This window comes from Fundulus heteroclitus, unplaced genomic scaffold (assembly GCF_011125445.2).
Source record: "Fundulus heteroclitus isolate FHET01 unplaced genomic scaffold, MU-UCD_Fhet_4.1 scaffold_99, whole genome shotgun sequence".
In the NCBI taxonomy this organism is placed as follows: domain Eukaryota; kingdom Metazoa; phylum Chordata; class Actinopteri; order Cyprinodontiformes; family Fundulidae; genus Fundulus; species Fundulus heteroclitus.
Window position 1 is genome coordinate 431966 of NW_023397461.1, and position 26727 is coordinate 458692.

Sequence of the window (26727 nt, forward strand, 5' to 3'; positions counted from 1 at the left end):
AGTATGCTGCATTTGATGACACACGGAAACTGGAATGTTCGCCTGTATGGAAGGGAAGAATGGCCAAAAAAGACAAATAAATTATTCATGGAAATCTTCTGCTTTGTGCTGAGCAGGCGAGATATATCGATGGCATATTGCTCTCACCTCCTGAGCATTATACAAGTCTATCTGCATGTAGTCACAAACTACTCCTGTTTAATTTTATTTACATTAAAAGCTACTGCATAAATGTTGCTGAAGTCAACATTTCCTTGTCTGCCTCTCCAGGTTCAGAACTGTGTGCAAATTAAGCAGTTTCTGTTTAAAGGACAACCATAAACGTCTGTCTCACGTGGCTGTATTTATAAGAAGAAAAATATATTCACTTTTTAATATTTGATTTATACTCATATAATTACTCCCCTGATTTTAAATGATCAAGAGCAAGATTCTTTTAGTAGTCAGAACCAATCAGGCAGCTCAAACCTGACCACCACCATCTGCTAGGTGAGGCTGTTCCTGTCCTGCTCTCAGCCTCTTCCTCGTTCCCATGCAGCTTCCCCAGAAGTGAAGGGGACCGTGGTTGTTGTTGAATGTGTGAAAGGTCTTGATCATGCAAGTTAATGTTATTTATGCCGTCTGGTTTTACTTCAGACACAAAGTGCTCTCATTTAAAATCAAAGTATCTTAAATGAACTAAGAAAGCTGGACGCAGGTTAATCCGTCCCTGCTGATGAATAATGGATGCTGTGGAGCTGCAGGTCTGTCTCCGCGGTCGCAGGAACCAACGTCCATCTAAAGCTTCTCTTGTCCCGCACGCAGTCAAATTCTTCAACGTTCAGATATTCTTTTCTGATTTTCTGATTAGGTCTGCATCCTTGAGGAATAAATAAATTGTAATTTAATCCCAGATAAATTAGAAAGAAGGTTCTGAGGACAGCAGATAGAGAATAATCAGGATTATCTTTAATTCATCTTCAGTTTCAATAATATTACAGAAAAACATCCTGTTGGTTGTATTTATACAGTAGTAGTAGAATGCTGTGTCATTGCTTCATTACAAGTGCTGGTCATAGTTTATAGTGTGTGCGGTGTGACACTGAGTTCAGTCCAGTGTTACGAATCACTCAGTACAAAGGCAGTTTCACAATAACCTGCTTCTTCTTCTTCTTCTTACTCCAAGGAATCGGATTGGTCCTCTCTGGGCAGGTGCCAGGACCTGCTCTGATGCTGCGTTCAAGTCACAATGGAATTTCCACACCCATGAGCTGCCCAATGTGGGAAAACTAAAGTGAAAATGTTTCGTTTTTATTGATATTTAATTTAAATATCGTTCACAGAATGAATGAGTCGTTCTTCAGTCTGCTGTGACACAAACGCAGCATGAGCAGCTGAAATCTGCTCTCTGTGGTGCATTTGAGGTAACTGGGAACTTTCTGAATCATTCAGGTAAAGGAATGATGGGGATCCCTCTTGGATATTTTGCTGCCCAGGTGCTGCACCTAGCCGGGAATCACACCTGCCCATGGAGAAGGACACGCCTCTCTTTAGGGGTTTGTTGAGGGGGAGGGACGATGTGTAAGGGGAGGGGGGGGGGGGGGGTCACACAGACTGCCTCTTTAACTCTGCAGGGCAAAGATACCAAGAAATTATCACAATGTTTCCACAAACTAAGAACAAAACGTTTGGAAATAACTGAATTTAGAAGAAGAATGCACTCAGTTGAGTGGTGACGGCGTGTTTTAGGGCTGTGAGAGCGCCGCCTGGAGATAAACGCAGCGCCACTAAGAGGAAGAGTCAGAGGAAGAGGAGGCTTGAAGGTTGGGGATTCTCAAGCTTCAGATGACTCGTGTTAATCTTTATCTAATCTGAAAATGGTCTTAGTCCATCAATAATAAATGGTCCAAACACACAGCTGTATGGAACACCTGAAATGCCACATTAAGAAAACTGACATTTCCATTGAATAAAAACAATATTCAGAAAAACGAATAACTAAATAAATATGTTTAAAGTTTCTCATTCATTTTCTAAAATCCTTTAACAGTATGCATTTGTCTTTCCAAAACACAGTTAACAGTTTTGGACATAATTATTTTTTAAATTTCTATTAATGTAAATTAACTAAGTTAACTAATTAACTTTCGTCTATATAAATAAGGAGTTATTGTCCAAAGTTATCTTTGCTTGACGTTTTGGATATTATTAGTTTGTCTCACCAAGTTAAGTTTAAGGAAGTATAGAATACCTGAAGTGTCAGAAATTTTATCGTAATAAAATCAAATTTCAGTTTTCAGATGACAACAGTGTTTGTTCATGTCTTATAAAGGTTATGAATATTGTTTTCTTTAAGAAGCACCTTAAGGCAGGATACACACAGTGTAGTTTCCCAGCACCTGAACAGGATGAGCAGACTGCCAGCTCTCTGTTGTTGTTTTATTTTCTGTGAGCTGGGATGTGAAGCGTAAGACGTCACAATGCAAAGAAAAACACTTTCTGAGATTCATTCAATGTTTGGAAGCTGCCAACTGGCTAAACTGCTGCCAGGTCAGTACAGAGGGTTTGAAGTGCCACAAAAAGGACTGAAATCTCTGAAAATTATCTAAAGATCAGCAAACGAAGCAGGGATTAATCGAGTCCTGCAACAAAATTTAAACAGTCGTGATTTATATTCTTCTCTATACTTTTATACTATAGCTTTCCTTGTTTTTAATAGAATTTGTATGTTTTATAGTAACAGCAGGAGCAGCAGGGGATGTGGTAAATCTAATAACATTATAATTACAGACAATCTATTTAAAAAAAATACAAATTGAGAGAAAATAATAAAATAACAATGTATTGTATTTTTTAGGTTATTTTATTGCTCCTCATAATATTTCCTCATTTATGTTTTTTCTGGTTTTATTACCGTGTAAGGTTTTGTGGCGCTACATAAAGTTCTAGTGATATTTGGCTTTTATTAAATCCTCTGTAGTGCAACAAACACGGACTCGTCAGCAGCGGCTCCTCTGGTCCCGACCCGGACCCGGTTCATGAGTCTTTCTGTTCTGCTTAATGGCTTCCACTGTTTTAGTGTTTCTGTTTGGTTGCAAGGTGGAAAATCCAGAGCTGAGACCTGCAACAAAGGTGCACAGAAGATCTTTGTGTTTTTTATTTCTTGGCAAAACTCCAACAGCTACGGCCGCTCCAGCAGGAAGTGGAGCGTTTCCACTCATCATTATCGGTTTGAATGCTTTATATCTGATAAAGGAGCCGGAGCGAAGCAGCGCAGAGGGTAGGAGTAGAAAACGAAGAAGAAGAAAAAGGAGAGCATGAGGAAGAGGAGAAGGAAGTCTCTACTTTTTACCTACCAGGGTAAAACGCACAAAGCAAATGAACAGGAGAGGAGAGGGGATGAAGACTACTAAGATGAGAATATTCAACCAGAACCATGGTAATAATAATAGAATATTAATTAAGAATATTAATTATTATTATTATTAGGATAATAATATTACAGAATAAATCTTCTTTTATATATTTTTTCACATTTTTTTTCTCTGTTGAAGTACAGTGATCTCCTCAACGAGGATTCAGCCTGCACTGGCTCCGATTGGCTGTTGCATATGACATCACAGCTAATGGCCACCAGATAGACATGCATCACTTCCTGCCCCCACCAGCCCCACCCCGTTTCCTGTCCAGGTAAGAAGTCTCCTGGCGATGCCACGGTGATCGGTAGCAAGTGACGTGAAGGTCTGCAGGAGAAGCAGAGCAACACGCTTCGTTAGTGTCCGCCGTGACCCTGCGCAGGGCGACAGGTGAGGCAACGCACCTGGATCATAGCCGGCCAATCACCATCACGTCCACCACCTCGCCCTTGTGCAGCTCCACGTACTGCTCGGTCTTGGGGGGCAACATGAGCAGGCCGTTGGCGCTCCGCATCGACATGAGGCGGCTGGACACCTGGTTTCCTGCAGGAACAAAGGAGGTGTTGACCCGGCCCCACAGAGGATCAGAACCCGCAGCACAGCCAGAACCGGAACCAGAACCGGAACCAGAACCGGACTCAGAGCCAGTAGGTTTTAACTTTGGAGCCCAGCTGTCCTTAGCCCGGCAGGTTCAGGTTTAACCTTTTAATAGAGGAAGCGTTCAGAAAGCTGCTCGGCTCTTCATTTCTCCGTTAACGAGAAGAACGGACGTGTTTGTCCACAATATCAGAACCGAGGGTCCGGCGGCGCTGATGAACAGCAGCCCTGGTTCTGTCGGTCTGGACCGGGGCAGCTGAGGCTACGCTGTAGCTCAGCACCGTCAGCGGATGGACGGCTGAACACGAAGCGCTTTGGGTCCTTGGACTCGATAAAGAGCTCTACACGGATCCAGACTCTTTAGCGTCATTAAGTGTTACCGTAATTCATTTTAATGAGGCAGACACCGGCTCAGGATGGGCTTTCCATTTTTAAATGGTCTTATTTCTTATTTTCTCAGTTGGTTGCACTGAGCAACATCCCTCCCTCAGCAGCCGATGGACTCATTTTCAGTCAGGCAGCAGTGCTGCACTCAACACAAGTAAAGGACATTTACCAGTTAATTATCTATCGTTATACATGTGGGTCTTTGTTGAAAAAGATTCAATCTGCTGAGGGTATGAAGACTTTTCCTTTGATTTCACTCTGAAGTTTAACTAAAGATGCCTGTTATGTGTAGCGGTCCTCACCATCCATCGCCACGCTCAGGCTGTTCATCATGGACTCACCTGTGCTTTGGGCCCAGGGCAGCGGCTCCTGGTGGTGCCAGGTCAGGATACAGCGATGGTACTCGGGTCTCGGGTCGAGCTTCACGTCACAGGACAGCTGAAGAACAAAGAAAAAGCACATTTAATACCGGCACTAGTTGAACAAAGTTCTGGACAAGCCGTGTGGAGCCAGAGCAGACTGAAAAACAGGAGCAAACAAAAAAAAAAAAAAAAAAATCACATCAGATCAAACGTGGTTGTCAGCAAATGAACTCCAAAGCAGATGCAGATGGTCTGGGTCAGTGGACAACATGAGGAAGACTGAGGTCCAGAGGACACTTAATGACTCCCTCCACACGGAGGGTGATTCCTTAAGAAGCTGGTGGTTCACTGACGGCTGGATCCAAGCACATTCATGGAAAGTTGAGTGGAAGGAAAACCGTTCCCCCACAACATGGATAACCGCAGCCTGGAGGAATGCGTGGAGCTTCACAAGGAGCATTAAGATCCACTACGCGCAGAGCAATGTTTATATGAGGCTCTCCCTCACTGCACAGGCTTTGGAGGCTCAATCTGAGTCTAAACCTTTTCAATATTATCAGGAAACATTTTCTAAATCTACATGTAAAACCAGCATGAAGTCTAAAGAGTCAACATGCCATAAAACTATGGAGCGCTCCATAATCAACCGCTAGTGGCGAACTCAACCTGGAAAAGTTGGATTTGCAACACAAAATCAGAAGTAAGGACTTATCTATTAAACTCACAGAGCGACTGTAAAGTTGCAAATATTAACAAACTTGACGAGAGTTAAATGTCACGGTGTTGACCAGAAAATCAACATAATCTTTGCCTAAGAACGTGTTTAATGTTCGATGAATGTATTGGTTATGATAGTAAACCCTAATTAGTTTATGGATATTTTATTGCAAATGGAAAAATACTAATAGGCTTGAATGATATTCAACTTTTTCTTTTACAAAACTGAGTTTATGAACCATTGAGGTATATTATCTAAATTGTGAAAGTAATGCCTTTATGCACTTTTTTTTTAAATGAGTATAGATCTCTTGCTCGGTGCATTATTATTTAGTTTCAGCAATTTGAAACATAAAAATAACTTCATTGTTCATGTGAAACAATTACTTAATGAACATTGTACATTTTGTTTATTCAACTATGATAGGCATGGTCTGTTTCCTTGTTTGTTACTTTTATTATTTATTTATTATTATTCCTTTTACTTTAACTGGCCTTTACTAAAGCTAAAACAGGAACTTAACTGACCCTTCATAGACTTTCAGGTTTAATGTATTGCCAGAAAACTGAAGACAACAAGGATGGGAGTGGCGCAGGAGTGGGAGTCATTCTGAGTGGGAGACAGTTTCTAACCCTCATCATCATCATCATCACCTTTCACAGCGGCAGGTTTCTCATCTCAGTCTCTGCGCTGACCAGACAAATCTCCTCTATGGCGCAGGGCGCTCTGGTGCGTAATTACCAAGCTGAAGGCTGAGTTTGAAGTTGTTCTCTGAGCGTGTTTTGTTTGTGGTCGGAGGATGATGACTTTCTGCTTCGCTTTTAGCCCACTAATAGTCTTAAAGGCAGAATAATTTAGGAAATATAGCACTATTTATGCATTGCAACATCAGAATTGATGAGTATAGGAGCGTTGAGGCACAGAAACACAGCACATATAGTTTAAAAGATGCAAAATTAATAAGAACGAAACTCCTAAACAGACTAAGTTTAGGCTGGATGTGGTTAGCAGAACTGTTTTCTGATCCAGCGTGCAGCCATGACTGAATGAAGGCTTTATCTGGCTGCCGCTCTCCCCCCTTGCCTCCTGCGTACGCAGTACTGGACCGCAGCGGCTTACTTTAACCACCGGTTAGGACCAAAATTATTTATAACTGTGATCGCTCTTCTTGATGCCACAAGCTGTGAAAGAAGCTGAAGCAGCTCAGCAGAAGGCGGGTTAAGACTGAGCTCTGGATGGACAGAGTTGTGAACGGATCCTCCGCAGCCCAGATGGGTTTGGTTATTTTTATGCGTGAGAAATGTCATGTGCTGCGTGTGAAGTCAGTGAAATTCGCGTGTCACACGGTCAATGCGTGAGAGTTGAGAGCCCTGTACAATCCCTTCGCCTTGGTTAAGAATATTACACACAGCTGGATGAATGCAATAACCCCGTTACCGTTATGTAGTAGAAGCGGCACAGTATAACAAAAGTGGACTCTAGTTCCCCTTTAGGACAGGAATAGACACAAATGTCAAACACATATCCAGTAATAGTAAACGTAACGTAACATCAAACTGAAGCAGAGGAGCTGCTCCCTCTGGGAGAACCACCATCATGCTTACCCTTGCTTTAATAATTGTAGGTCTGGGATCCAGAATGCCTTGCATCTTCCTCAGAGCAGGAATCACAAACAGGTTGCATGTGACGACCGCAGACACCGGATTACCTGAAAACACCACAGCAGGGAGGTACGAACAGGAAATCCTACACACCGCAGCAGAGTGCAGACCTGCAGACGGGACGCAGGACCGGTGGATTACCTGGCAGAGCGAAGATGAGTTTCCGCGTTCCATCGATGTCGACGGTAGCAAAGGTAGTGGGAAGACTGTGGGACAGAAACACTCAGGTCAGCTGACGTAACAGGGATTCAGTTTTCAGCTTTAGTCTCTGTATAAAATATTCTCAATAAAGACCACTGGGGGGTCCAGGGCAGAACGCTTTAGGAGGTCGTCAAGCTTTAAAACCTCAGCTACTCGGAACAGTGTGAGCTTTGAGCTGCTCTTGGAACCCGTGAAGTCCTCTACAGAAAATGCTGTGGACAAACCCCCCAGCCCTTACTGCCTCAAACTCACCCTGGTTTCATGAATACTCGTCCAAAGTGGATCTGAGCATGAAGATCGATATCCAGCACCTGCTTTAGGTAGTCCTGGGGAGCACAGAGAGCAGCAGCGGGTGCATCACTGGAGGCCACCGACACAGAAATAATAATAATCAAAGGCGGCGGGTACCTTCTCCCCCATGGACACGCCCCCCGAGGTGATGATGACATCAGCACGGCTGATTCCCTCGTGCAGCGCTGACAGCAGGTCATCCGGGCTGCAAACACACAGAAGTCAGGTTTCCTGCAGGTGGAGTCGCAGGACAACAGGACAGCGCTTTTCCTACTTGTCTCCAACAATGCCCAGGTTGATGGTCGGGTATCCGTGCTCCTGGATGGTGGCCAACAGGGTGGAGCGGTTGGAGTCCCGAATCTTTCCCGGGTGGAGATCATCCTCTGGATTCAGCAGCTACACACAGACAGAAATGAGTGAAAAGGCTGCGACTGTCCAGCTCTTCACTGCGTCTGGTTTTCTTCAGCGTCTCTACCTCGTTTCCAGTAGACATGACGGCCACCACCGGGAACTTGTGCACACTGACCTCGGTGACTCCCACTGTGGCCAGCAGGCCAATCTCTGAGGGGCCCATGTGTGTCCCTTTAGCCAGGACACACTCCCCCCGCCTGATGTCGTGGCCGATGGGCCTGTTTGGAGACAGACACTCGTAATCAGAAACCTTTTAAACCAAAGCCCTGGTGGATTGTTCCTAAACATTGTTCATGTCCAGATTCCAGACTCCCAGCATTCACTGATCTATTTCAAACATTTCAGCTGAGATTAAACTTTAATCCTGAAACCCCCAGAAACCAGACAAACATGAATGTTAATGGACGGATGTACAATCTTTAGACAATCAGCAAAAGTAAAAAGCTTGGAAATACTAACATTGGCCGTACTCTGTTCTTCTAAGATGGCGTTACTGTGGGCAGCTGTTGCTACAGCAGCAACCTGCCGTTCTCTCTTTGCTCCTGGCATTTCACCCTGTGGGCAGCGATGAGCTGAACCTGGCTGGACGGCCTGTTTGGTGAGGACAGCCTTTCCTCTCCCACCTCGGGGGAACACACCATGGTTCCTGTTGAAGCTGCAATCGGTGACGGCTTACTGTCTTACTCGTGGTCAAAGTTGGGTTGCAGCTAAAGGTATTAGCCTTTCTCGGTTAATCTGGGTTTGGCTTAAACCCGTTTGCAGCCTTGTTTTGGGCTCCCACCATCGTATGAATTGTGGGGCTCCGCTCCAGGCAGAACAGGGTCTACCTGCCTCGGCCCTGATCACCTGGAGGAGGCTCCTGAGGAGGCGCTGTCCTAGAATCCCTGCATGAACACGGCAGTCACATGCGCCGTGCTGGGAGGGAGGCTCGGCCACCAGGGGCCTCCGTGTGATGCTGAGCGTCTGCCGCTGGGTAGGCGGCCCACCTGGGCGTGGACACGCCTGAGGAGGCGCCTGAGGAGGTGCCTGAGGAGGCGCCTCAGGAGGCGCCTGAGGAGGCGCCTGAGGAGGCGCCTGAGGAGGCGGCTCAGGAGACTGCAGCCAGCGTGGCTCCTTCTAGCAGGAGGTCAGACCAGAGCCATTCCACGACGGTTGAGCAGTCGTCACAACGGTCTGAGATCTTTTTAGGCAGCTTCATGGGAGCCCTGGGTTGCTCTGCACACCCATGCCTGACTGGCCTGTGGAGCGGGAGGTTCAGCCTCCTACTTTCCAGCAGCGCCCCCTGGTGGCCACCCAGGGTTCACAGCACCGTAGTCACAGAACTTTAGCTGAAGCGGGTGTTGTGGTCAGATATGATAGGGCCGCTGTGGTGTGCAATCAGAAAGTTGTGGGTTTGATTCCAGCTTCCCCTTGTCACATGTTGATGTGCCCCTGGGCAAGGCACTTAACCCCAGGTTTCCCACCGAGCTGCGTAGCGGTGTATGAATGTGTGACTGGGTGAAGGTGGCTCTGGTATTTTATCACTGGCTGACATAAAATAATAGTTTCACTGAAACTGCTGATCAGTTTTCCGCCTGGCAACAAGGACCCGACATTTTACCTGATGTCCTGTCCGGGCCGGGCCTGGACCATAATCCTCACCTCCAGCTCCTCTGTACCCTGTGAAACCCAGACAAGCCCAGAGAAGCTAAGAATCAGAGCAGAATGGGGGGGTCGCTACAGGCGGGGGGTTCTTACGTCCTCCGATTCCCTCAGCAGCTCCGTGTCCTCCACCTGGACCACGGCGTCGGCTCCACAGGGGATGGGAGCGCCGGTGGTGACCCTCATCACCTGACCTGGCATCACTGTGTGGGTGGGCTGCACACACACACACACACACAGACACACACACACACAGACACACACAGACACAGACTGTGAGCAGCAGGGGGCGCTCTGATCCGTCAGACTCATGGTGACCACATGGAGGCTGACCTGCTGTCCGGCCTGGGACTCCCCCATGATGAAGCGATCTCCAGGTCCATCAGCAGCTGCACCAAACACGTCGTTACATCTTTGTTAACAGGTTCAACACAGAGTTCTGCAGAATCAGAGCCAGGAACTCACCTCGGACCGCGTAGCCGTCCTTAACCGAGGCGGGGAACGGAGGGAGGTTGTCTTTGGCGTAGATGTCCTGAGCGAGCACCCGGCCCAAACCATCTGCACAGAACCGCCGCGTTCAGATGGAAGCTGCACTGCTGGTAAACGGACCCTGACCCGCTGATTTGGACTGAGCTCGACCAGAACCGGACCGATTAGGTCTGATTAAAACTGGACCATTTTTAATCCTGGTTCTAAGCTCTGATCTCCAAACACAGCCTTAAACCAGAGGCAGCAGGACCTTCAGTTGTTCTGAAGATGTTTCCTCAGCCACCCAGGAGGCTTTATCAGTTCTGGAGGTTCTGATCAACCTGCAGGTGGAGCGCTGCTGTTCCTAAGGACATGGAGGTCCATCCTCCTAGAACCGGTCCAGGTCAGAACCAGAATATCTGGGTGGTTACAGACTATTGCCTGGTGGAGGACTTGGTCATGAACCATGATGAGATGCTGATGTAATCTCTTGGAGGACCGAGTGTTTTATGAAATCTTTATTCAGGTTCGGAAGAGATCGGCAACACACAAATAAAAACACAAACACTGTTTCTGTTAGGATAATAGTGCCAATATTTATTATTCCCCACAGAATACAGCAACACAAACAGCAAGCACTTTTTTAACACTGTTTCTGCTAAAACAACTACGTCCTTCATTATTCCCCACAGAATATAGCAAAGTAGTAACCATGGCACAGAACTGGGAAGTCTGCCGTGGGAGGACGCCCGGCCGCGTTGATGTCGCTCTGAGCGGACTGACCGACTTCCCAGTTCTGTGCCATGGTGAGAGACCAGATGAACATCACGCCTGTTTGAAAGCTTGTCGGCTTTGATGCTCGCTACTTTACTATATTATGTGGGGAATAATGAAGAACATAGTTATTCTAGCAGAAACAGTGTTTGTGGTTTTATTCGTGTGTTGCCGATCTCTTCCGAAGCTGAATAAAGATTCCATAAAACACAGAGCTGTAAACTCTGGGGAGCTGGTCCAGCAGACCTCAATGTTCTCCTGGACCTCAACGTTCTGCTGGACCTCAACGTTCTCCTGGACCTCAACTTTATGCTGGACCTCAACGTTCTCCTGGATCTCAATGTTCTCCTGGACCTCAACTTTATGCTGGACCTCAACGTTCTCCTGGATCTCAACGTTCTCCTGGACCTCACAGTTCTCCTGGACCTCACAGTTCTCCTGGACCTCAATGTTCTCCTGGACCTCAACGTTCTGCTGGACCTCAACGTTCTCCTGGACCTCAACTTTATGCTGGACCTCAACGTTCTCCTGGATCTCAATGTTCTCCTGGACCTCAACTTTATGCTGGACCTCAACGTTCTCCTGGATCTCAACGTTCTCCTGGACCTCACAGTTCTCCTGGACCTCAAAGTTCTCCTTGACCTCAAGTTTCTCCTGGACCTCAAAGTTCTTCTGAATCTCAACGTTCTCCTGAATCTCAACGTTCTGCTGGACCTCACATTTCCTGGACCTCAACGTTCTGCTGGACCTCAATGTTCTCCTGGGCATCAACTTTCTCCTGGACATCAACATTCTCCTAGACCTCAACATTCTCCTGGATCTCAATGTTCTGCTGGACCTGAAAGTTCTCCTGGACCTCAACGTTCTCCTGGACATCAACTTTCTCCTGGACCTCAACGCTCTCCTGGACCTCAGTGCTCTCCTGGACCTCAACGTTCTACTGGACATCAACGTTCTCCTGGACATCAACGTTCTCCTGGACCTCAACTTTCTCCTGGACCTCAACGTTCTCCTGAACCTGAGTTAGGGGCCAAGTCTAAACTCCACCATATGGACATAGTGTCCACATGGTGGACAAAGTCAAATATGGGTACAAAAATTGTGTTATGTGGCGAGAAGTTTTGAAATACTTCTTGTATTGTGTCTGTGGTTTTTTGGGTTGATTTCAGTTCTACGTCACAAATTGTGTGATTTGTTTTTAAGGTCACTGAGGTCTTGAACAGTTGATCCTTGGGTTCCTCAAAGTTCCTCCATGTTCCTCCTCCCTCTGTGATTGTGGCATCTCCTGTTTAATTGTTGCCCCCCCCCCCTCCCACCTCCTAGAAGGCCTCCTGATTGGCCTTGAATCCAAATCAGACTGTTTTAGATTGAGTTGGACTGAATTGGTCCGACTATGATTGAATCCCAACTCTGAACATGTAACCCGGACTGTGTTTTGTGAACGGAACCAAATTTGAATGTGAAATAAAATTAATTACAGTAATTAGACCAAATTCGATGAAAATTTAACAATGAAACTGGTCCATCTGAGCCTATAGGATTGGATTGGAGTGGATCACACTGGATGGGAATGAATTGACCTTAAGTTAATTGGACTGTTTAGAAGTGGATTAGAATCAGAACCAGACTGGTTGTTGGGGATTAAACTGGAAACCTTCCAACTGACTTGACTCACGCGCGGCTACCAGGGATTCTGACCCAAAGAGCGACTGAAGAAGGGGCCAATGGCGCAGCAGGAACAGCGCCCTCTGCAGACTCACCTCTGTAGTTGATGACTTCAATTCCCAGAATCGGTGTCATCTCCAGAACCGTGATGAAGGCTTTGTCCATAGACGTCAGCGGGAACGGCGACATGCGATGGCGACGCGCAACTTTGCTGATGTCGACGGCGCTGTGGCCTGAAAACACGAGAGGACAGAACCACAGACGGGCTTCAGGGTCCTTCCTGGTCCACAGTGGAGAGAACTAGGCTGGTAGGGTGGGACAGAACTTACTGGCTCTCAGGATGTTCTCGTTGCTGCCACATCGGGACTGGACCTGCCGAATAAAACACATCTGCTGAACGAATACAGTGAGAACATGTTTCACTAACAACAGCACTCTGCAGACAGGATTATTGTGAGAACATGTTTCTATCTATCAAACCAGACAGAACTTTGCCCAAAAGCCGGTTCTGAGGCCCATTTTCCTGCTGAAAGCAAAACGCTGAGTTTAGTTCAGTTTTACTAATACTGGAGCTGCTGTGGAGCAGCAGGACGGTTTAAAACTTCACTTTGAGCCTTGTTTGGTATGTACGTGCATCATGGACTAAAAGTTACAAAATAAACAATACAGCCCTAGAAAGTATAGATAATATAGAAGTGTAGAAAATAAAATCCAAAAATAAGTCTGCTGCTTATCAAGGATCGGGTCACGGGTCAACTAGTCCAGGAGAGATCCAGGGAGTTCTGGGTTTTCCCGGGGTCTCCTCCCAGTGGGACGCACCCAGAAACCCCCCAAGGAGGGACGCGTCCTGATCAGATGTCCAAACCACCTCAGCTGGCTCCTTTCGATGTGGAGAAGCAGCGGCTCTGCTCTGAGCTCCTCTCCCTCCCTGTAACCCCCAGATTCCACATCCTCCGCTCCGTTCACCCAGACCGACGGAGCAAACACGTTATTTTAATTAACGAGAACGGTTCCACATCCTCCATGACTACCCAGAACGTCAGCGTCAGCGGACACGTTCTCCGTTTTCTGTTCCGGTCTGTCGGGCTCCTGTCGGGTCAAGCTTCAGATCGTAGCAAACAGGACAAAGAACGTCAACAAGATCCGGGTTGTCAAAGTTGAATGGTATAGAGATTGTTAACCACAAAATATTTTTTTTTATAAAATCCAGTAAAATAAACGTAAAATAAGATGCAAAGGTCTCTTTTTAAACCAGTTATGGAAGCAGATTAGTCTTTTCAGCATTTGCAGTGTTGTATTGCTCTCCAGATTAGCATTCTGCTTGTGATGTAGGAAGCTCGTTTCAGCCGCTTGTGTCCAGGATCTCTCTCTGTCGGTTCTGATTCAGACCTCAGGACCACAGCTGAAGGTCCAGAACGTAGACGGACCATTAAATGGAGAGGCTTTCTGCTTAGCTCAGCTCTTTCGCCACATCAGACCGGAACATCACGACCCGTCGCTGCCGAACAACACGCCAGGATACTGAAGCGGCTCTGCTTGAGGCAGAGGCTGAGCCCTGACCCAGAGGGGCAGTCCACCTTTTCCCGGGTAAAAACTAAATGTGAACCAGGAAGTTTGTCTTTATAATTAGGATCTTAAATGTATTTTCAGGGCAATTGAATTCTAGGCTTTAACTAGGACAATTTTAACACAACTGAAGATCTTTATGAATCAGCTTTGTAAAACCTCACAGCCCCATTCACTCCCATTCAGTTCCCAACAACACGCAAGTCCCGAGAGAACCAGGAGGAGAACCCGTTTGGTTTGGGCCGGGTCCGATTTTAACAAAGCGCTCCGGTCTAACCGGCTACCCTGGGATCAAACACGTCTCACAATAATCACCAACAGAGCTTCAGTTTCAGGTTTCAGGTCACAAAGAACAGTCAAAATGCAGCGAAAGAAGAAGAAGAACCCAGTGAGGGAACCTCCAACCATGCAGGAAGAGTCCGTCACTGTCTGGGTCAGAGGGGAGGGACCCGTCATGCAACAGCCGGATTGTCATGCAGTGTACCTGGCCCGATGCCTGCCAGTGCTTCTGCAGGTTCTGGTTCTGACCGGGCAGTGTGTGCAGGTTTGTGTGTACCTTGGGTGTCGGGCATGAGGCGGTGGAAAGGCGGGACGTCGCTTGTGTTGCCCGCGGTGACTCGGAGGGGGTGGAGCTTAAAGAGGCCGAATCTCGAGGAAGCACCTGAACGCCTCGAGAAATGATCGAGTCCGGGATCTACACACACACACACAGACACACACACACACACACACACACACACACACACACTGAATGCTGGTCCAGAAACTGTCTTCAGTTGTGTGTTCAGGCTAAAGCTGACTGACGGCTCTAGATCAGGCCCGTCTGAGCAAACATGGCCGATAAGAGCAGGAATCGCTTAGGAAACTAAACATGACTAGAAATCTTTACTTAGAGCAAATCAGCCTGAAGGGCAGGATCAACATGTCCCACACCATGACACAGCCACCACCGTGTTCACTACTCCTTTAATGTCATTTTAGCCCAGTTCTCGTTAAAACCCGCCTTTTCTCTCTGTCAGCTGCAGATAGTAAACGGTCTGCAGCTTCAGCGCTTTTCCAGCCGCTGCTGTTCTCTATGACCGGGACTCCATGTTTGCTCTGACGGCCTTCTGCAGCTCTGCCATGGATGACCAGGGTTTGCTTTTTACATCAGATTGTTAAAGGAGCTGGAACAGAAAACCAAAATGCACCCAGATCTCCTGGGTTTCAGCTTTTGTTCTGTTATGAGCCATAAAAAAAACATTAAGATGATTTAATCTGATCTGGGTTCTTCACTGATGCCAAAGGAAATGATTAAAATTATTTAGACGGAGGAGAATTAAGTGCTGAAGGTCACTCGGAGCACGTTCCTCCCAAACCCAGTCCAGTTTGGACCTCCATATCTCTGCCATCCTTTCCATCAGAACCATCAAGCCAAGTTTAAACGGGTCTCAGGAAGTTGGACTTTACCCAACCCAGTTTTCATTTTGGTTCTTTCTCCAGTTTTTCCAGTCGCAGTTTTAAGTTTAAGGATTTTTCATATTTGAGCCCAGAGTGAACCTTCTGGCTTTAAACAGGTTCTCCATCCAATCATGAGTACTTCTGTCTCCCTCCATCCAGGGTGCATCCCACTGCTAGAGGACTTCCTGTTTTCTGTCCAATCAGAGCCCAGAGACACGCCCACCTCCTCAAACACAGAGTGATGCTGTGGGCCTTGAAAAGGAGGGAACCACCGTAGCAACCAGTGACTTTTCTGAGTCAGGAATAATCTGCCAGTATTTTAATAGCAGGGATATCTTCCAGAAGCCAGCTGAGCAGCTCTAAACTCACATGAAGACTTTGTGTCAAACCGACGTGAAACAGAAAGGTCTTAAAACAACGCAGACATGAACTAACTTCAGTAAAAATGTGAAACAAAGTTGACATGTTGAGGTTTTGATTGTTTCAACAGGCAGTTAACAGCGAGAACGTCTGCAGACAGGGAAATACTGACTTATTCAAGATGGGGGTTCCACAGGGATCCTTCCCAGAACCACTTTTATTTATTCCTACGTTAATATAGTGGCTGCAGCTCTGAATGGGTTTTACCAGGATTAGCTTGGAGAAGTTAGCTTAAAGCTTCACTGCTACTTTTCCCTTAAAATCCAGCTTAAAGCCCCAATGATGAGAGGCCAGATAATCATGAGACTGACTGTAATTATGTGGACCTTAAAGTAACAAGACACCGCCCCTCCTCCACCTGTTGCTGCAGACTGGCAGCATGTTGACTTATCCACTTTCCCCTTGCTTACAGAAAAACAAACGCAGCTTAAATCTTCTACTAAGTATTAAACAATAAATGATTCAGTTTTTAAGCAGCACCGTTTAACTCTTAGCCACTAGGGGGCACTAGACCTGTAACGTTCAGAGGAGGAGAGGGAGAGGCAGAGGTAGGGAAGGGGGAGAGGGAGGGGGAGGGGAGAGGGAGGGGGAGGGAGAGGCAGAGGGAGGGGAGGGGGAGAGGGAGGGGGAGGGGAGGGGAGAGGGAGGGGGAGGGAGAGAGGGAGGGGGAGAGGCAGAGGGAGGTGGAGAGGGAGAGAGAGGGGGTGGGGGAGAGGGAGGGGGAGGGAGAGGACGAGGCGGAGGGAGGGGAGAGGGAGGGGGAGAGGGAGGGGGAGGGGAGGGGGAGAGGGAGGGGGAGAGGACGAGGCGGAGGGAGGGGGAGAGGGAGGGAGAGGGAGGGGGAGGGGGAGGGAGAGGCAGAGGGAGGGGGAGAGGGAGGGGAAAATGGGGAGAGGGAGGGAGGGGGAGAGGGAGGGAGAGGGAGGGGGAGAGGAAGAGGCAGGGGGAGGGGGAGAGGGAGAGGGAGGGAGGGGGAGGGAGAGTCCAGGAGCCGTGGAAGAGAAGGATGAAGCAGACAAGAGGCTCGATCATCTGATCATGAAAGGCTGCAGGAAGTCCAATAGGGGAGAAGAGCTGTGAACCATATTTACTGGATTTGGTAATAAAAACCACGGCAGAGACAAACTTTGAACGGAGGATGAGAAAAGGAGAAGAAGAAAGGTTAGCGCTGGTGTTTCAGGGGAGCTCAGACTCTCGTTCAGAGCAGCTGAGAAGGGTGGGCTGCACTGAGCATCAATGATGCTGCATATTGACCTGAAAAGTCATTTTATATTTCTCAAATTAAACTCATACATGGGTCAAAACTTAGACGGTGCTGCTTTAAGTAAAACAAGCTGAATAACTTCATGCGTTTGTTTAAATAATGTGATTTTCATTCAGTGAAGAATCTCATTGTGGCCCAAGCTGAGCAGCATCATCGTTCATCGACGTGCATCTATTCTAAGATACAGCTTACTGTATAAACCCCATTTTAAATATATACTTTATCAATATTCCATATTTTATTTTAAAACTTTTGATTTAATTTTGATTATAACCTTGAATCTATAACATGTTTATAGCTCACAAAGGTCTAAACTCTCTGGGATCAAAGCGCCAGCGGTTCTCTGAGGAGGAACAGACAGGATGACATGAACAGGAGGATGAGTGGAAGATTTCTCACCTGGTGGTCATGGGAACAGGTGAAATGAGCGGGAGGGGCAGGTGTGTTTCCGGGCAGGTAGGGGGTTCCTTTAGCCATGACCACTGCATGGCTTGTCTGATCAGCACACACACACAGACACACACAGACACAAGCACGTCAATACAGATGGACAGGTGGATGAGGTGATGTGAAGGTGCAGCATCCACCAGGAGCTGCTGACAGACATGATCATGTGGGACTGATGACTCTGAGACGTTTAACCCTAAACCTCCCAGGTAGCTTCTGACCCAGCCGCCTCCAGACACGTTACCTTGGCAGCGATAGCGGCGGCAGTGATGTGGGACGAGCCGTGCTGGTGATGGTGGTGGTGATGGTGGTGGTTGTGCCGCCCTCTCCTCATGTCCTCCTCCTCTTCGTCCTCTTCCTCACACTGGGTGCCACGCTCCATGGTGTGTGTGTTGGCGTGGGCGTTGCCGTGCGTGTTGGTCATCAGCGAGGACGGCGAGGGCAGCTGCTCCAGGGCGGCGTGCGTGGATTTAATCTGGACGGTGGCTTCACGCAGCAAGTCCACGGCGTGAGGCAGAGCGGGCAGGATGAACTGGAAACACTCCTGCAGAAGCAGAGACATCTTTAGGGTTAGGTTATGTTAGCCCAGGGTTAGCCCAGGGTTAGCCCAGGCTTAGGGTTTGGTTAGCCCAGAGTTAGCCCAGGGTTAGCTCAGGGTTAGGGTTGGGTTAGGGTTGGGTTAGCCCAGGGTTAGCCCAGGATTAGGGTTGGGTTAGCCCAGAGTTAGCCCAGGGTTAGCTCAGGGTTAGGGTTGGGTTAGGGTTGGGTTAGCCCAGGGTTAGCCCAGGCTTAGGGTTGGGTTAGCTCAGGCTTAGCCCAGGGTTAGCCCAGGGTTAGCCCAGGGTTAGCCCAGGCTTAGGGTTGGGTTAGCCCAGGGTTAGCCCAGGGTTAGCTCAGGCTTAGGGTTTGGTTAGCCCAGGCTTAGCCCAGGGTTAGCCCAGGGTTAGCTCAGGGTTAGCCCAGGATTAGGGTTGGGTTAGCCCAGAGTTAGCCCAGGGTTAGCTCAGGGTTAGGGTTGGGTTAGGGTTGGGTTAGCCCAGGGTTAGCCCAGGCTTAGGGTTGGGTTAGCTCAGGCTTAGCCCAGGGTTAGCCCAGGGTTAGCCCAGGGTTAGCCCAGGCTTAGGGTTGGGTTAGCCCAGGGTTAGCCCAGGGTTAGCTCAGGCTTAGCCCAGGCTTAGGGTTGAGTTAGCCCAGGGTTAGCCCAGGGTTAGCCCAGGGTTAGCCCATGGTTAGCCCAGGGTTAGCCCAGGGTTAGCCCAGGCTTAGGGTTGGGTTAGCCCAGGGTTAGCCCAGGCTTAGGGTTGAGTTAGCCCAGGCTTAGGGTTGGGTTAGCCCAGGCTTAGGGTTGAGTTAGCCCAGGGTTAGCCCAGGGTTAGCTCAGGGTTAGCCAAGGGTCAGGGTTAGTCCAGAAACCAACCAGACGACCACTGTGTGAACATCAGGAACCTTTCCACCAGAACCCTCTCAGTGGGGAACACACCCCTGTGGTGCATCACGTGCTGTTCTACAGCTGAGTACGTTTGCACATGGTTTCATTTGCAGTAAATTATTTTGAGCCACATTAGACGGTGAAAAGAAACAGTAGCCACCTGTGAGCCTTTCTTGCTGCCTGGTAGGTTGATGATCAGAGTTTTACCACGAATACCGCAGACGGGCCTGGAATCAGAGCAGAGGAGCCAGAATGAGAACAGGTAGGTTCCTCCCACACTCACCTGGTATGAACACGCTGAACCTCACCTGGACAGCATGCCTAGAGGAGTAACGTTGAGGGATCCCATCAGCATGGCCAGAGCCATCCCTGGGGCCTCTCGCTCAATCACCTCCCTGGTTGCCTGTGACATCAGCAGGATCAGTTCCTCATGGTGCTCAACTCTCAATGATCCATTTATACCACGGTCTGGGTAAATGCTCTGTTCTGATTGGCTGCAGGGTGTCCATTAAAAAGGACAGCCTGCAGCCCACAGGTTAGCTGATAAGCTTTTCCTACATGCTACATTTAAGCAGCTAAACCAAAGCAAATCCAAACTAGGACCTGTTATTTCTGAGGGTTTACATCATCAACCTCTCTGTGTCAGAGTAAGAACACCGATAGAGACACAACTGTGACAGAGCGGATGACAATCAGAACCTGTTTAGTCTGACGTCATCTAAACCTCTGTTCCTACAGAAACCTTCGCCACAGCAGGGATTCTAACACAGAAGCTCTGCCGGTCATCAGATTCATGGAACCATAGTTACATACATAACTTTCAATATTCACTAAAATACATGTTTTTCAAATAGTTTGTTATATTTTTTATTTCTAACCAGCATTAGTCAAACGTATTGTTAGCTTCATTTTCTCCAGCAACAGCTAAACTCACAGAATTGAGAAGTATATAATATTGGTCTGCATTCTTCAATCAGGTGGATTTTTAAACAGAATGATTTCATCTGATGGCCTGAGGTTTGTCCACTTTAGCACAACCAGAGCCTATTCTGCTTTCAGATAAAGCTGTGGAAATATTTATCTGCTCCATTAAAATGATACCAGATCCAAAGTACTCAACCCAGTACTAATCAGACAAATACTAATCAATATAGCTCTTTCTCCGTGCTACCAGGATCTTGATTTCCTGGGAAAGTGTTAGGAAAAGCTTCCTGGAATGGGAAGGTCAAGGTGTGTTTATCTGAAGGTGTGCAGGAAGTGTCGGCCTGTACTGGTACCTCTGGTGTAACGTCTCGAGGTGCAAAACCTGTTCCTCCAGTGGTCAGAATGAGATTCAGCTCCTGTTCATCACACCACTCCAAAAGAGTTTCCTGCATGCGCGTAAACACAACAACCACGTCAGAAACTACATCATCTGAGAAGAACATCTGAAACAGGAAAGCTGGTGTTTCCTGTAGCTGAAACAGGAGAACTGGGCGCCGAACACAGAGATGCTGATGTTGGGACAACAACTCATGAGTTTCTGGGAGGAGTTTCCCTGAAGCCTACCTTGATTTCATCGATCTCATCCGGAACTATTTTGTAGGCTGCAATGACTCCTCCCAGCCTGCAGGAGGAGACGACAGTAACGGTCAGCGGAACATGAAGGTGTGAAGGTGCAGGAGATCATGTGAAGACTCACAGTGAGGGATCGTGGACCAGGTCCTTCAGGTTGACTCCACTCCTGTCCTCTGCCAGGTTCTTGAAGCAGCTGTCACTGACTGAAGGGAGAGACGTTCAGGTTCAGAACCAGAACAGTTCTGATGAGGTCCAGATCAGACCTGTGATTCTGTAGGCCGGCACCAGCAGCTGGGTGGGATGTTCAGCCCCACAGCGTAAAGTCTCCGTGGCTCCAGCTTTCCACCACATTAATGTTTTTACAGAGTGATAAATATTCCACATTTAAAACTATAAATAGAAAAAGGAAATGAAGGATGGACAGAACATTTAGACAATAGGTCAGAGAATAAAATCTTAACAAATAACTCCCAGAATTTGTTGATCCAGACCTGGAAACAGCTTAGTCTGGGTTTCCTGCTTTCTCGTCAGCAGGGTTACACCTGTGCAGGTGTTTGTTTCAGACATGTGACTGACCTGCTCATCCAATAGTGTTCTCTCCTTTTCTCCATCAGGAACAGAAAACCATCATCAATTAAAACGACCAGAAACTTCGGCTGTTCTCAATCATATCAGGATTTTTATGCAACATCCTCCAAAAGCAGGGAATGAATATTTCTGGATGCGTTTATGGAAATGTTCAGAAAATGAGCTGAAAACAGGTTCTGATGCATCCAACAGTCCTTTGACTGGTTCTGATCAGTAACTGGCGGGTCCAAGTCTGATTTTCTCCTATTTATTAGATGCATAAAACTTAGATGACATCATGAATGTGATGCATTTTGTTTGGAGTCCGATGCGTTCGGGTCGACCGGTTCTTCTTCCACGCTCCTTGGGCTCAGCATCACAGCAGTCAGTGCGTTCTCCTGTGTAGCACCAACCATCAGGATCCAGGGTGGGGGAACCTGATGGTTGGTGCTACAGGCCACCTTAGAACCTTAGAACCACCTTTGGTTGACAGAACCACGATTGGAGCAGAAACCCAACCTCTCAGACCCAGAACCAGGATGGAGGAACCCAGTGAGCAGAAACAAAAACTGAAGATACAAAGCTCACATCTGACCTTTATTCAATTCAGTTTTATTTCTATAGCACCTATTCATGCATCACATCATCTCAAGGTTCTTTCCAAAGTCAGCCTCCATCAGATCCTCCAGGTTGGTGAGAAAGTTTCCTCTCTAAGGAAACCCAGCAGGTTGCATCAAGTCTCTCCAAGCAGCATTCACTCCTCCTGAAAGAGCGTAGAGCCACAGTGGACAGTCGTCTGCATTGTTGATGGCTTTGCAGCAATCCCTCATACTGAGCATGCATGAAGCGACAGTGGAGAGGAAAACTCCCCTTTAACAGGGAGGAGAACCTCCAGCAGAACCAGAACCAGGCTCAGTGTGAACGCTCATCTTTGCAGCAATCCCTCATACTGAGCATGCATGAAGCCACAGTGGACAGCGATGGTGTTCTGGTCTGTTGTGGTGGTTCTGGTGCTGAAAGTGGTCAGATCAAGCCTGGTTCCAGATCTTTGTTTGATCTCCTCGTTTTGTTTCCTTCTCAGCTTAAATCTGAACTCAGAACCGAGCCTTCACTCCTCTGGGTCATTAATTATTTATTTTATTGTGCATCATAATTAATGTTGGTTTGTGTTGTTTTTCTCTAGTTGGCTGAATGATAAGAGAACTGCTTCATGATTGTTAGTTCTCATTAATTATCCTATAATCCATGGTTTAAATATTACACATGGTGTTAATCAGGAATATGAACCATAACCCCAGAGAAACATAAAGAAAATACGTGTTTCTTTATTCAGCTCTTAAAACCTAATAACTGTCTGAAACGTGACTTTTTGATGAAAATAATCATTTTCTCCTCAAACATCTTTTTCTTTCTCCTCGCGGTTCTGCAATGAGGCTGACGACTGATCTGACGTTTATACTTAAATCTATTTCAGCCTATTTTCACGCGTCTAAACGCCTAAAGTTCTGCGGCTCACTGAGGAACCCTCAACCACTCAGCCGTTCTACCCTTAAATCATAAACTAACTGGGACTTACCTCACCTGGAACAAAGGAACCTCCTAACAGAACCTAAGAGGCTACACAATCTCACAACGGAGAACCCATCAGGCTCCGACCTAAAGAACGTCGAGAACAGGGGAGAACCATCCGTCTGGAAAGACTTTGGACTCCAGAGAACCAGAACCACGATCCACACATGGAGAACATCACTCCACCAGGTGATCAACCTCCAGGAGGTTCCACAGGAACCCAGAACCAGGATTCACTGACTCAGCTGGGGGCAGAAATGGCCTCAATGGGAGAGCTTCCAGACCAGAACCACTACTGACCCAAAAGAACCCAAAAGGTCCTCTCACATTTACCAGAAAACATCTGGATCATCTTCAAGAATTCTGGGACAATATTCTGTGGACCGACGAGACAAAACTGGACCTTTTTGGAAGGTGGGGGGCATTCCAGAACCACAACGCCAGTCCAGCCCGGCTTTGGTCTGGGCTTTGCTACTCCAGAACCTGGATTCTGCTCTCTAGTAGAACATCCTGAAGGAGAAGGTCCACCCACCAGTTTGTGACCTTGAACTCAAGCAAACCCAGGTTCTGTAGAACTAGACCGAGATCCGCAGCAGGTCCACCTCTGATGGTTCAAAGAAAATTAAATGAAGGTTCGCTAGTGGCCTAGTCAAAGTCTGGACTTAAATCCAGTGGAGATGATGTGAGACGACCTTCAGCAGGTCATTCATGCAGGAAAACGCTCCACTGTGTCAGAATCAAACTAATTCTGCGGGTCCAACGTCCTCAGAACCAGGTACCAGCTGTTGCTGCAGAGGGAGGACATGCAGTTAATGGGTTTAGGGAGTGAATACTTTACTACTTAATAAATGCAGTTCAAAGCCTTCAGCTGATCCAAAATGCTGCAGCAAGAGTTCTGATGAAAATCAACAAGAGGGATCATATTTCTCCTGTTTTAGCTTCCCTTCATTGGCTTCCTGTTAAATCAAGAATAGAATTTAAAATTCTTCTTCTAAGGTATAAAGCCCTTAATAATCAAGCTCCATCATATATCAGAGCTCTGATTACCCCGTATGTTCCTAACAGAGCACTTCACTCTCAGACTGCAGGTCTGCTGGTGGTTCCTAGAGTCTCTAAAAGTAGAATGGGAGGCAGATCCTTTAGCTATCAGGCTCCTCTCCTGTGGAACCAACTCCCAGTTTTGGTCCGTGAGGCAGACACCCCGTCTACTTTTAAGACTAATCTTAAAACTTTCCTTTGTGACAAAGCTTCTAGTCAGAGTGGCTCATGTTACCCTGAGCTACCTCTATAGTTATGCTGCTATAGGCTTAGGCTGCTGGAGGACATCAGGGTCTATTTCTCTCTCTCTGCTGAGTTCTCCTACTGCTCTCCAATCTGCATTGTTTGTTGTTATTTCAGCTTTTAACTTTTTGTTCTCTGTCATTTTTCTCTTTATAGAAGGTACACCTGGTCTGGCGTTCTGTTAGCTGTGACATCATCAGGGGAGGCAGATCATCCTCTATTACCATCTAACATAGAAAGTACTCCTGGGTCAATGTGAGCTTCTGTGCTTTCTGTGTCTCTGCTCTGTCTTCTCTAACATAGAAAGTACTCCTGGGTCAATGTGAGCTTCTGAGCTTTCTGTGTCTCTGCTCTGTCTTCTCTAACATAGAAAGTACTCCTGGGTCAATGTGAGCTTCTGAGCTTTCTGTGTCTCTGCTCTGTCTTCTCTAACATAGAAAGTACTCCTGGGTCAATGTGAGCTTCTGAGCTTTCTGTGTCTCTGCTCTGTCTTCTCTAAGCCCCAGTGGGTGGAGGCAGATGAGCGTTCACACTGAGCCTGGTTCTGGTTCTGCTGGAGGTTCTCCTCCCTGTTAAAGGGGAGTTTTCCTCTCCACTGTCGCTTCATGCATGCTCAGTATGAGGGATTGCTGCAAAGCCATCAACAATGCAGACGACTGTCCACTGTGGCTCTACGCTCTTTCAGGAGGAGTGAATGCTGCTTGGAGAGACTTGATGCAACCTGCTGGGTTTCCTTAGAGAGGACATTTTTGACCAATCTGTATAAAATGATTGATTGACTTTGTAAAGAGCCTCGAGATGACATGTTTCATGAATTTGCGCTATATAAATACATTTTATTGAAAATAAGATTACTGTCTGAAAACTGGTTCTTACTCAGGTTGATCCAGAACCACTGAGTGGGGCAGAGGGGTGTGAATATTTTCCCGCGGTGCAGCATGTTTGCTTTTTGGTAAACCAGAACTCAGTACCAGGCAGGAAAATTCTGACCCGTTCATCTGTTCTCACACTGGAAGCAGAAGTACCGACCCAACTGTGAGCTCCAGAAACCCGGAGAACCACAGGTCCAGATCACAGGTCCAGAACCACAGGTCCAGATCACAGGTCCAGATCACAGGTCCAGACCTGCAGGTCCAGATCACAGGTCCAGACCACAGGTCCAGACCTGCAGGTCCAGAACCACAGGTCCAGACCTGCAGGTCCAGACCTGCAGGTCCAGATCACAGGTCAAGACCTGCAGGTCCAGACCTGCAGGTCCAGACCACAGGTCCAGACCTACAGGGATTCTTGTGGTTCTGGACGGGCTGGGTACAGTCTGAGCTGCTCTGGGGCAACATGGAGGACCTTCATGGAGGGTTGCAGCTGCAGAGCCTCCTGACACCAGGACCAGAACTCTGTAGAATCTGGATCTGGATGAAGAGCATGGAGCCTCCTCCTCCTCCTCCTCCTCTAAAACAGCTGTTCAGAATGGACCCAGTCCTCCGGCGCAGGGTTCTGGTTCCGAGCCGGAGTCACTGAGCCTCGGCGCAGCGTCCTGCCCTCACATCTCTCACCGAGCAGAGTCGTGATAATGATGCTGAAGCACATTTCCGCTCTGGACGGGTCCAGATGTGCTGCCCATCCGGGACGTGTGCGCGAACAGAACCGCGAACAGAACCAGCACATCTGCAAAGGGACATGAATAATGCAGCTGGTGTAGGATCGGCACCGCTACAACCCAGGGAAACATGATGTTCGCCCGAGTCAAGCTGCAGCGCTGCAGCGCGCCAGCCCTTCACAATAAAAGCCTGCGATTGGCTGCGGCGGTCCGGTCCAAAGGAGGAGGCGGCCGGCTTTGATTCTGAAGGTCCAACCGGGCTTTCTGCTCCGCTGTCTGCCTGAATAAAGGCTCCGGTCCTCACACATCTCCGGATCAAACCCATTCTCCCAGAATAACTGCGTCCGCATGCAGATATGAACCCAAACGCGGAGCGTCTGCTGACGGAACCGAGCCCGCCTCTGTCCGAACCGCCAGAGCCGCTCGGTCCGGAGCCACCGGTTAGCTCGCTGCTAGCTGAGCCGCTCTGCAGAGCACACAGCCCGGATCGTGACAGCGACCCAAAGCGGTTCCGATCCCTGCAGATCGGAACCGCTTTGGGTCGGAACCGCGCGCTTACCCGTCAGGATGCCCACACGGGTCGTATGGTCGTGGTTGGTGAGCACCATCCCGTCCGCCGCCATGTTTCCAACCTCTGTCTGCACCGTGACGGCTGTACGTAGAGGCGGGGGGGGGGCTGCACCTCTGGAGGACGGCCCGCTCCCTGCATGCATGATGCACCAGTGGGGCCCCCACTCTGCACATTATGGGCCCCTTATTTAATCATTTTAGTTAACGTCAGATTAGTTAACTTTAGATTAGGTGACATTAGATTTAACTCATCTAATGTAAACCAATCTAAAATTAACTAATCTAGAGTTAACTAAATGAACTAATCTAACGTTAACCAATATATAGTGTTAGATTAGTTAACTTTAGATTAGGTAACATTATATTTAACTAATCTAATGTAAACCAATCTAAGATTAACTAATATATAGTGTTAGATTAGTTAATTTTAGATTAGTTAACTCTATATT

General features: G+C 47.6%; 1 protein-coding gene across 2 annotated transcripts; it reads right to left on the reverse strand.

Moving 5' to 3' along the window:
* Positions 1-926: 926 nt before the first annotated feature.
* gphna (gephyrin a) lies at positions 927-26375 on the reverse strand. Of its 2 annotated transcripts, XM_012852141.3 has the most exons (24): positions 26268-26375; positions 20819-20897; positions 20686-20743; positions 20415-20507; positions 19446-19540; positions 19298-19364; positions 17953-18252; positions 17661-17756; positions 14694-14831; positions 12901-12943; positions 12667-12804; positions 10130-10222; positions 9998-10053; positions 9761-9880; positions 9624-9682; positions 8088-8241; positions 7887-8008; positions 7730-7817; positions 7574-7647; positions 7262-7326; positions 7064-7167; positions 4721-4817; positions 3800-3938; positions 927-3722 (listed from the first exon to the last, which is right to left on the reverse strand). In XM_012852141.3, the coding sequence occupies exons 1-23, from the start codon at positions 26329-26331 to the stop codon at positions 3805-3807; spliced, it is 2337 nt and encodes a 778-aa protein (XP_012707595.1). In that variant the 5' UTR covers positions 26332-26375; the 3' UTR covers positions 927-3722; positions 3800-3804. The 2 variants fall into 2 exon arrangements, with proteins under 2 accessions (XP_012707595.1, XP_012707596.1); XM_012852142.3 differs by lacking the exon at positions 17661-17756.
* Positions 26376-26727: the final 352 nt, after the last annotated feature.